This window comes from Monoraphidium neglectum (assembly GCF_000611645.1).
Source record: "Monoraphidium neglectum strain SAG 48.87 unplaced genomic scaffold scaffold01008, whole genome shotgun sequence".
Classification (NCBI taxonomy): Eukaryota; Viridiplantae; Chlorophyta; class Chlorophyceae; order Sphaeropleales; family Selenastraceae; genus Monoraphidium; species Monoraphidium neglectum.
Window position 1 is genome coordinate 1 of NW_014012620.1, and position 11,114 is coordinate 11,114.

The 11,114-nt window shown below is 67.3% G+C and overlaps 2 protein-coding genes across 2 annotated transcripts; one reads left to right on the forward strand and one right to left on the reverse strand.

The window, feature by feature from the left end:
* Positions 1-152: 152 nt before the first annotated feature.
* On the forward strand, positions 153-1,316 carry MNEG_6287 (hypothetical protein; the record flags this gene model as incomplete). Its single annotated transcript, XM_014045236.1, has 1 exon — positions 153-1,316. A coding segment is annotated over one exon (1,164 nt), but the record flags the coding sequence as incomplete, so codon positions are not given.
* A 4,461-nt stretch (positions 1,317-5,777) lies between these two features.
* MNEG_6288 (hypothetical protein) lies at positions 5,778-6,406 on the reverse strand (the record flags this gene model as incomplete). The annotated part of the gene is made up of 2 exons (XM_014045237.1): positions 5,778-5,894; positions 6,134-6,406. The coding sequence occupies 2 exons, from the start codon at positions 6,404-6,406 to the stop codon at positions 5,778-5,780; spliced, it is 390 nt and encodes a 129-aa protein (XP_013900691.1).
* Positions 6,407-11,114: the final 4,708 nt, after the last annotated feature.

An 11,114-nucleotide genomic window follows, 5' to 3' on the forward strand; every position in this document is an offset into this window, starting at 1 on the left:
GGCGGGAGGCGCGCACCCGCGCTTGCACGATTTAATGCACACACGCACGCTCGTGCGCGCGCGCACGCACACACAAACACACACGCACACACACACACACACACACACACACACACACACACATTCGCACGTGCACAACCCTCAAACCCCAGGACACCGAGAACAAGCTGCGGGTCCTCACTCAGAAGCTGGAGTCTGACGGCAAGTCCCACCGCCTCGCAGTCGCCGCGGCAGCCAGGGAGAAGCTGCAGCTGGAAGGGAAGCTGGAGGAAGCCGCCGCCGCCCTCGAGGCGCGCGACAAGGAGGCGCGCGCGGCGGCACTCGCGGCGAAAGACGCAAAGCGACGGCTGGAGGAGGCGAGGCGGGAGGCGGCGAAGGCCACGGCGGGGCTGGACGCGCGCATGCGGGCCGCGGTGGCGGAGGAGGCCGCGCGGCAGCGGCGGGAGCGGGACGGACGCGTGCACCTGATGCTCTGCCTGATACGCGACGACGGGGGCGGGCGCTGCGGCCGCGCGTCGCATTGGCACCCGGCCTCGGCCGCGACAGCAGCGCAGGCTGTCCCTGGTTCAGGGGGCGCGGCGGGTGCCACGTCGGCGCCGCCTGGCTCCGGGCATGGGCAGTGCGAGGCTGACTGCCATGAGTCACCGGGGGCCGGCAGGGCAGCTTGGGGGCCGCAGCTGTCGCCCGATACGGCGGCGACCCGCATCCAAGCGGCCGCGAGGGGCCACCTCGCGCGCAGGCGCGTGGCGTCGGAAAGGCAGCGGCGGGCGCGCGCGGCGGTGGTGATCCAGGCGGGGGCGCGCGGCATGCGGGCGCGGCTGCTGGCTTTAGAACTGCGGCTGGAGGCGCGGGAGCAGAGGGAGGAGCGGGGCGGCAGCGGCGGCGGCGGCGGTGGGGGTACCCCTGTGGTTGTGGGGTCGCGCAGCCGTGGGCGGCAGCAGCAGCAGCAGGGCGACGGCCAGCCGCTCCCATGGGAGCTTCCAACGCTCCCAGCTGGCGCAGACTCGAGCGGCCAGCCGCTCGCGCGCCGGGCAGGCAGCAGCATCACGGCAGGCGGCGGCGGCGGCGGCGGCGCCCGTGGCGGTGGGGGCGGCCGGGCGCAAGGCGCGCGGCCGCCGGCAAGCGTTCCAGCGGGCGCACAGCACTCACCGCGACCCCCGGCGGGGAACAAACGGGAGTCTGCGCCGGCAGGCAGGCGGGCGGCGGCTCGCAAGAGCTCGGTCGGCGCGGCGCAGCCGGCGCAGACGATACGGAGTATTGCGAGCGGCGCGGGCCTCGCAGCAGGCAGCAGTGTTGCGCCTGCCGGCAAGCGATAGCAGACAACACGCTTTGTTTGGTAACAATTTATACACCTTTCAGCATTCAAGTCTGCTCACTATGCAAAAAGGCTGTTAGCGATGCAGGTACAGATACTAGGGTCCAATCAGAATAACTTGAGATTGCTTTCACCAGTTTTTGCTGCTCTCAGCGGCTCCGCTGCGTGCTGAAACTATACCACCGCCGCGGCTACCAGAGGCCCAAGCCCAGCGCCCCCACGACTTCCGTCAGCACCGCCGTCTCCAAGGCCGCCCCCCGCAGCCGCTCCGCCATGAGCGCCTTCTCAAGCAGCAGCTGCCGCCGCTCGGCTGCGACGGCCTCCATGCGCCAGCGCTCCATCGCCCGCGCATCTTGCCGGGGCGCCTCGCCGCTCGCGGCGCCGATGCCAAACGCAGGCGGCGGCCCAGCCCGGGTGCTGGCCGCCGGATGCGCCTGCGGCAGCTGCGGGGCTGGCGTGTAGCGCATGGGCAAGGTTGCTGCTGGGATGTTGCGGTCCCGGGCTGCTTGCAGGCCGTGCCGCAAGGCGGCCTGAGGGGCCGCCGCTGCGAGGGGGGCTGCTGCCATCCTGGACGGATGGCTGCTGCCAGCGGCCCGTGAGCTAGAGCGGGAGCCAGAGGGAGGAGCAGTGCTCGGGCGCAATTGGGCTTGGGGTGGCTGCCACAGCTGCTGCGGCTGCTGCTGCTGCTGCTGTTGCTGCTGTTGCTGCTGTTGCTGCTGCTGCTGCTGCTGCTGCTGCTGCTGCTGCTGCTGCTGCTGCGTGGCGTGCAGCCACCCCAGCGCGGCGTCGAACGCCCCCACCTGCTCCATCAAGCCGCCGACCGCCGAAGCCCCGCCGCCAAGCGACCCGCGCACCGTCACCGCCTCTGTGCCCCGCCCGCGCTGAGTCACCTGCGTCATCGCCGACTGCGCCGTCGCGGGATTACGCGGCCCTTCCCCAGCCTCTGCCCCTGACTGCACCGGCGCCCTGCCTGCTGCCACGGCCGCCTCCACTGCAGCGGCCGTCAGAATGCAGCTGGGCTGGGTGGAGGCGGTGCCCCAGAAGCGCGTGCCGCGGGGTGACACGGATGGCGCAGGGGCCAAAGCCGCCCCTGCCTCGCCATCCCAGGCCTGCGGGGCGGCGTCTCCTCGGCGGGGCGCCCCCGTGGCTGCCACAACTGCAGCCGCTGAGAGCAGCGCCGCATCGACACGGGCTTCGTGCGGCGACCTCCAGCTGATATTGCCGGCGCTCCTCGGGCGGTGTGGCTCAGCCTTGGGGCTCGATGCTCCCCCCCATACAGCCCCGGCCAGCGGCGGCCGCCCGGCGCCCGCTGCGCCGCCCGCCGCGCCGCTCCTGATCCGCGCACTCGCTGGGCGAGCAGAGGAACGCCCAGGCGCCGCGCCACCGCCCCGGCGGCTGGTCACGCGCGACGGGCTTCCCATCCCAAAATACACAGGCAACGGCCAGATCCCAGATTCTTCGGCTTCCACTGCCATCTGCGCCTCCAGATCTGCCAGACGCTTTTCAACCGCCCCTGACCAGGCCTTGCGCGGCGCGTCTGCGTGATCTGACATGCTGCCAGCGGTCAAGCTGCCGGAGGCGTCCCAACGGCCGGCACCAAAACTGTACGGATCTGGTAAGGAGCGGTCGCGCCGAGGGCTCGAATGCGGACTAAAGTCCCTGCTTGCGAATTTGGTAGTGTTGCGGCGCTGTCGTCGGGGCTTGATGCGGCTGCCCTCGTCCTCGCTGCCGTTGCTGCTGCTGCTGCTGCTGTCGCAGCCGCTCGATCTGGCCGCGACGTCCTCGCTGCTGCTGCCGTGAGAGCTGTGGCTTTCGCCACCCTCACTGTCGCGATCCCCACGGCAGCCGCCGCCACCGCTGCCGCTGGGCATTGTGCTGCCGCGAGGCCAACCGCCGACACCTTCGCACTGCTGTGTGCTTCCACTGGCTGAGCTCGTTAGGCCAAACGGCATGCGGCAAGAGCCCAGATCTGCAGCTGCAGCTGCTGCTGCGCGACGGACCTTGGCGCGCTGTGGGCCGCCACTCCCGCTGCCGTTGCGGCCGACCTCGGCGCAGCTCTCTCGGCCGCCGGTGCTGCTGCTGGCGGTGCAGTCGCTGCTGCTCGCCGCGCAAGTGAGTGTTTCGGCACGGACGGAGGGCACGCTGCTGCTTGCCTCAGTGCTGAGTGTTGTGGGTCGGCTGATCGGTGGCCACAAGTGTGCTGGTTCAGAAGCTCGCGCGCCGCTGCACCACGCCGGTGCCGCCTGTGGCACCACCGATGGTCGCACGGGGCGGGCCGCTGCCTGTGCGGCCCCATCTGGGGTCAAGGAGATTGGCGTGCTGTATGCTGTGCCTGGGAATGTCATGCGATGGTTGCGGTTCAGAGGAGTCTTTCTAATGCGTACAGTACACTAGTGAACTTGGAGGTTGGGCTGCTGGATGATTGCGCATGTCGGTTTCCCCTTGCAGCACAAAGCACCTATTCAGCGGTGCCCATGGCCGCGCCCCTCGACGGCCGGCGCCTTGCCCGCAAAGCAATGTTTATGCAGCAGCTGCTGTCAGGCGGTGCAGAGTGAATGGGCTCACCTGTTCGAGCCGACCGACCAGCTGGAGCCAAAGAGACACCCACAGCCGCCCTCGGCCCCGCTCCCGCCGCCTGCGGCATCACTGTGCCATCCCTATCCAGCGAGCTGCTGAGCCCGCAGCCTGACGGGCTGCTGCCAAGGAGAGCTGGACCATCCCATGAGCCGTCGTAATCGGCGTCGAAACCTCCCGGGCGGCAGCCTGCAGGGGCCGCGCCTGACGCTCCGCAGCTGGTGATCCTGCGGCTGCTGCTCAGGGTCCCCGCTGCATCGTATTTGCCCACGGCTACAGGCAGCGCAGGGGCCTCACAGCCTGGGGCAATCAGCTCTTGCAAAAGGGCAGCGCTTGCAGGCGCCCCCCCTGTGCTGCTCGGCGGTGCCGCACTTCCTGTAGTCTGCAAGGCAGCTTGCGCAACATCAGCCTCCACGCGCTGCGGCATGCTCTGGCCCCCGCTGCCGGGCGCTGCTGAGCTGACGGTTCCGTTGCAGCTGCTCCGCTGGCGGCGGCTGGAGGCGCTAGCCCTGTGCCCGGCTTGCTCCGCAGCCGCTTCCTCCGCGGCTGCCGCCCGGCCCAGGGCAATGGCAGACGCCTGGGCGGCAGCTGCACACGCAGCCTCCCTGGCTGCGGCCGCCTCCGACTCCGCTGCCTCTGCTCGCGCCGCGGCCATTTGGCTGGCCCAGAGCGCTTTTTCCCATCCCGCCTGCCAAGTCACTTTGTGCTGCGACGCATCTGCACCTGCTGATTCTGACGACGGCGGCCCAGCTGCCAACGCGGCCCTCTCAGCTGCGAGACGGGATGAGATGCCATCTGCTGCCGCGCCAAGGTCCGCGACTCCCGCCAAAACAGCTGCGCCCCGTTCCGCCCCGGTCGTAGCAGCGGCCGCATCAGTCACACGCGCCAGCTCGCCGGCGGCTGCGGCGCCAGCCAAAGCGAGCGCCGCGCGGGGCTCCAAAGCATGCGGCAGCTGCAGACCCGTGGGCCCCTCTCCCAGCAGGTCCACCTGTGCTGGGCCCCGCTGCCACCCGCCCCACTCCTCTGGCGCCGCCTCGCCTACGCTGGCCGTTGCAGCCCAGGTCTGATGCTCTACACCACCAGATGCACCTGAGTGCGTCATGTCCTCGGAAGCCGAAGCTGTCCCTGCCAGCCTCGTCGGCGGGCTGTCGCAGCCCAGCAGTGCCCCTTTTGCCGTGGCTTGGGCCGGTTGCGGTGGAGGGCCGGGCGCTGGGCTGACACTTTTCGGTTGATCGCAATTGCCAGCGATGGCCTTCTGCGCGATGCGCTCGCAAGGGCCAGCCGGCCTCTTGCTGAGTGGCAAACTGCACCCACTTGAGCCGCCGCCTCCGGCGCAGCTGGCGCTCATGATTCCACTGCCGAACGCGCTGCGGTCTTGCAAGACATCCAGACCCTGCAAGGGGGAATGTGTTCGCAGTACCGTTGCGGGCGTAAAAAATCTGACCAGCTGCGATCACTAACACGCCGCAACGTACGGAGGAGGTCTCCCCACCATCGGCAGGGCGGCTTGCGTGGGGGACTCAGGGTTTAGTGCCCTGCGGTTGCGGCCGCTGAGGGTGCAGTAAGTGCACAAACCCCTGACAGCGACGATAACCTACCTCGACAACGCGCACAGCGCTGCCACGAGGCCGCTCCGCTGCACTTGGACTCAACGCCGGCCCCTCGCCCTTGCCAGCCGGGTCGCCGCTGCCGCTGCCGGCAGGACCGCCACCGACGGCCGCCTTGTCACCGCCGGGCGCGCCGCGGCGCCCTACCGGCCCCACGCAGCCCGCGTTGCCTGGCCGTGGGCTCCAGCGCCGCCTGCTGGAGGTCCGCAGACTGCTTTTGCTGCTGGGGACGCAAGCAAGCGCAATTACGTCGCCAACACGAGGTGCCTCATCTGGCAAAATCAGGTCAGGCCCGTCAGGCTGCGAGGGTGTTGCGAGTGCTGCGGAAGCTCCCGGTTGCTCTGCGTCGGCGCCACTGAGGCCGGGCAGCCGCAGCGCCTGCTCATGCGATGGAAGACCTGCGGACGCGTGCAAGTGGGGTCAAGGCAACAGCTGAGAGGCGTGCACGTTCTCTCTTGCCTGGCAAAAACAGAGGCGAGAGTGCAGAATGGCAAGTGATGGATATGAAGCCATAATCTGCATCGTAAACCACAAACAAACAAAAAAAGCAATCCCACAACCCACCACTTGTAGCAGCTTCCACGCTGCTGGCAGCTGGAACGGTATGCTGTGATGGGCTGGTCGCCGGCTCAACCACCCTGAGTAAGTCGCCTCGAGGCTGCTGCTGCTGCTGCTGCTGCTGCTGCTGCTGCTGCTGCTGCTGCTGCTGCTGCTGCTGCTGCTGCTGCTGCTGCTGCTGCTGCTGCTGCTGCTGCAGTGGTGGCGACGACGTCGGTGTCGGCGACTGCTCCTCAACCTTCTTTTCTGGCTGCTGCTGCTGCTGCTGCTGCTGCTGCTGTTGCTGCTTCTGCTGCTGTTGCTGCTTCTGCTTCTGCTTCTGCTGCTTTGGTGGCATCAGCGGTGGCGACATCACCAAATTCTCTCGTATGGGCCCCTCTTGGACCTCCCACCACCTGTCCGCCTCGCAAGCCCGCACGCCGCCCCTGCCAGTATTTTCAGTCTGCAGGAGGGACGCCTCAAAGTCGCCCAGGCTGCCGCTGCTGCCGCCAGCGGCGCTGCCCGCAAATGCGCCAATTGCAGTTTGCTCCCAAGAGCCAGCAACGCTGGCGGCTCGTGGAATGTTGTTGCCTGGGGCGGCATCCATGGTGAGCTCCAAAGTTCCAGGCGCCTCTGGGGTAGATGCGTTGTCGCCTGAGATTTCACAATTTGACAGAGGGTCGCCAGCTGACCTTACTCCAACCAGCCGCTGCAAACCTTCCCCTTCACACGTGGACTGTGGCGCCATGGCCGCTGACGATCGCTCGTGTGCTGATGCTGCCGCCGGCCCGTCCGTTGCCAGCTCAGCAGCGCCAGCACCGGCGCCACCGCCCTCTTCGGCTTGTCTGCCGGTCCCGGAGTTTGCAAATTCCAGGATGCCGGTGGTGGCAGCAGTTCTGGGGGACAGAGGTAGGCCCCACGCCTCCCCGATGCTGCCAGAGCGTCCCAATTCAAGGCCGATGGTCAGACCCGGGGGGCTGCCTGGAAGCTGGCTGTGCGCCGCGCTGCTGCCGCCGCCACTGGGCTGCCGGCTGCCGACGATCAGGGGCGACAACGCCGCAGGGTCCACCGCAGCCGCAGGGGCTGCAGTGCCGGTTGCGGCCATGGCCGCAGGTGCCGCGTCTACGGCCGCCATCACAGCGTCGGTCGTTGCAATGCAGGTGAGGCGGGGGATAGGTGCAGTCGTCTCCGCCAGCCCATGCCCTAGGTCTGTCACGGTTGGCTGCCCTACTGGCGCTGGCGGCACAAACGGTACTCCTGCTGCTGCTGCCGCTGTTGCTGGTGTCTCGCCCAGTGAGGCCAAGACACGCCACATCTCTGGCTCGATCTGCGAAGCCTGCGTTGCAACGTTTTGCTCCTCAGCAACCGATGCCCCGCGCCTGTTGCTGGCCTCGACCCGATTATCTGACAGGAAGGCGCCCTCAGCCTGTTGCTGCCTTAGGTCCCCCTCCTCCTCCCACCACCGCTCCTCTGCGCGACCAGCAGCCGTAGCCCCAGCAGCCGCGCGGCCGGCCGCCTCTGCTGCCAGGAGCTCTGACTCAAAATCAAACGCCCCGTCATCACTGCCGCCGCCGCCCGTCTCCCCGCCACCGCCGCGGCCACTGCCGTCCCTGTTGCCGCTGCACGGGCTGCTGCTGCATGTGCTTGGGCCGATGCTGCTGGGGTCACTGGCAGCGACCTCGATTTCGGGAGCCGCCAGGGCGAGCCGGGGAAGCGCCTTCAGTTCAGCAAGCTGGGGAGCTGCGGTGCAATCCTGCTGCTGCTGCTGCTGCTGCTGCTGTACCGCGCCCTTTGTCCACGTTGGCCCACCAACTGCCAGCTCTGACGCCGACACGCCCGGCCGCTCGGATCCTTGCCAGCTGCCAAACATGCCAACACCGTCACTCTCACAAGTAGCACCCTCTCTCCCATGCAATGTATCCGTCGCACCGCCCTCGCTTGCGGCCAAAACTGCGCGAATGAGCTGCGGCGCCTGCCAGGGCGCAGGGTTGGCTGACCGCGCTGCCGCACCGCTCACTGCCAATCCTTCAATCCCAGTCTGCTCCATGCATAGTTCGCCACAGCTTGGCGAGCTGCAGATGGGGCTGGCCATCGCGGGCTGTGCAGGCTGCTGAGCCTGATGCTGTGGCGCTGATGGAAGCACGCCAGGCTCTGCACCGCGACCTGCTGCTAGTGACTCCCCTAACAAGCTCTCTGGAGACAGGCGAACCTCATGACTTCCGCCGGCCTGCGGTGCCCCAGCCTCCCTGGCCTCCGTCCCCCACCCAAGTTGCGGGGCTGCCGGCGCCACCGCAGCTGCAGCCTCTGCGCCATCCGGGGGGATCTTGGGCGTTGCGGGGTCAGCACCTGCTGGCAGCCTTGCACCGCCGCCGGGGCCTTTCCGCAGCGGCAGGAGTAGGGAGCACTCTCCCTGTTGGGGCCTTCGCTTTTCTGCCTGCCCCTCGTGCAATTCACTGCAGCACCTCTGCTCTTGCTTGTCCTGCGGGATCGGGACGCTACTACTTTGCTCCTGCTGCTGTGTGGCTTGTTGCGGCTCCCATCGGTCCTGCTGCTGCTGCTGCTGCAGCTGCTGCCGCTCCTGCTGGTCGTGGGCGTGCCGCGGCGCTTCCCCGGCCTGCACCTCCTGCGCCGACGTACACGTTGCTGCCTCAGGCGGCGCCGTCAGTGATGCGGCATGTGGTTGCGCCAGGCCTCCTCTGGAGGCCTCAGCTGCCTCGAGAAGGCCGTCCACGTCAACCTGAAGGCTGTGCAGCGCCTGGAGTGCGCGCCACAGCAGCGACGCCTGCCGCTGGTGCTGCTGCAGCAGCGCGCCCTCCAAGCAGCCGAGGCCGCGGGCGGCGCCCGGGGCGCCCTGCGCCGCGGCAGGCGTTGCTAGCAAGCCCAGGCCGCCGCTTAGGATCCCTTCAATGCGCGGCTGCAGGTCTGCAATCAGGCGCTCAGCAAGGGGCGCCAGGGCCGCCCTGGGCACCTCACCCGTGCCGGCGCCGGCGCCCGCGGCCACCGCTGCCGCGGCGGCTGCCCAGCTGCGTGCGTCCCGCAGTGGGGCGCCCATGCAGACGTCGTGGCCCAGCGGAGACGGCATCTCCTGCTCGGCACTGAGGCTGCCGCCCTCGGATCGCAGGTTGACGTGCCCATCAGCTTGCAAGCCCACTGCCGCTGCTGCCGTTGCCGTTGCAGCAGGCACGGCTGCGCTGCCCGTGCTGCTCTGCCGCATGGAGGAGTGGTCGCTTACGACCTGGCTGGGCGTCTCCTCGGGGACAGCGTCAAGTGCTGCAGCGGCAGTGGCGCGCATCGACTCACGTTGGGGGCCGCTGCTGCGCCCACCGCCACCTCCCCCATCACCGATCCTGCTGAGCTTATACTCGATCTGTGCAAGCAGTTCATCCATGCGTTGTGATGTTGCATGCCGTGCACGCGTCCAGGAGAAAGGTGAGATGTCGAATTCGGAAGAAATGCAGCTTGAAGCTGTGAAGTGCCTCTCGAGAACAACGCTATTGATCGTGGTTACACTTGTGCACAGCCTGGTCACTGCATCACACATGCAGCAGCGGCACTGCGTTTGACCGGTCCTCCCAACCTGCGCATCAGGCGCGCGACGGCACCCAACCACCAGTGCGCCTTGTCTGAGCACGATGCTGTCAATGTCGCAGAGAAGCTTGTAAAAGATGCACGCACCTGTGATCCTTTGGCACAGCTTGCCCCCTTCCTCCTCCTGCCCCCTCATGCCACCTGACGGATTGGCACACGGGGCAAGGTGGTCAGGAAGCCCTTGAAGTTTGACCATGACTATGAGGACAGGGCGGGATTGCGACAGGGCAATCAGTCCAGGGCAGCTCGGGTGTGGCGCCTAAAGGTTTGCCTTGGCAGTAGCGGCGGTTGTGGGGGAGTCAGGCCTGGCTAGAACGCCACACCCTGCACCTGTTGCAAAAGCTGGCCATGTGGGGCTGATGGTGATGCATGCACCCTGGTGTTACAACGTCGCTTCGATCATGTGTTATGCCGTATGATGTGTGATGTATGAAAGCTGCAGTTTTGGGCTCACAAAAGCGGTGCAAAAGCGTGATGGATGTGTGTTATTCAACATGGCAGCTTGCCGCGCCCCTCAAACCATGCTACAAGGTGTCAGCGCGCAAGGAGGTGACGCGCTGCCAGTGTCTGCCAACTGGCGCGTCTCAAAACCGCGCGTGCGCTTCTTCGTCGAAATGGTATTTGTCAAATCCAGATTGTGTTGTGCTGCTGCTCACCGCAAAAAACGTGGGTCCGCCCTTCCCAAAAACTTGATTTGGCAGGCGCACTTCGGGGCCAGTTGTGTGCGACAACAATGCATCAGCGCCCGCGGGTTGCAGCGGCTCTGATGTGTGGAGTGCGCGCACGCTGCGCCAGCCACAAGGGCGAGGCAGCGGCAGCCCCTTATACATTGACCTGCGTCTTGGCGCCCTCGTTCTGCGCGAGGCATGTTGACAAAAGAACGGCCGATCAGAATTTCAGCGGGGGCGAGGTGGCGAATCTGATCTACACGGCTGGTGATCGCGCCCAAGGATGGCGCATGGCCACGCGCAGCTCACGACAACAATCTAAGGTGCTGCGGCCCAAGGTGCCGCCGCATCAAACCCACCTGCCGAGAATGGATGTTTGGCGTGCGCGCCTCCTGCAAATGTGGGCCGGCGTGCAGCAAGAGCGAGGTGACCGAGTGCAGGCAGCGCAGGCAGCGGGCGGGCAACGCAAACGCGTGCTGCTCGCTCCGGGGCTCCTGCAGTGCGCCGGCGCCTACTGACGTAGGCCTGAGAAGCTGCTCAACCCATGGCCCATGTGCATGTCGTGACCTCCTCACCTCGGAAACCATGTAATCCGAGTCCTACGAGAGAGGCAGCGGCGGATCGCAAACGAATGGCGGAATGAGCGCGGTTGTCAAGGACCGAAACTGCATGCAGGGTGGCCGGCCAAAAGCCGAGCTTTGTGGCAAGGCAAGCGCTGTCGCAATCAGTGTGCACACGCGCATCGTCAGCGCTGAATCCCCTGGCAGCGGCGCAGCTGAGGCCGGGACGGCGCGCAGTAGCCCGCAGCGGGGGGGGGGGGGGGGG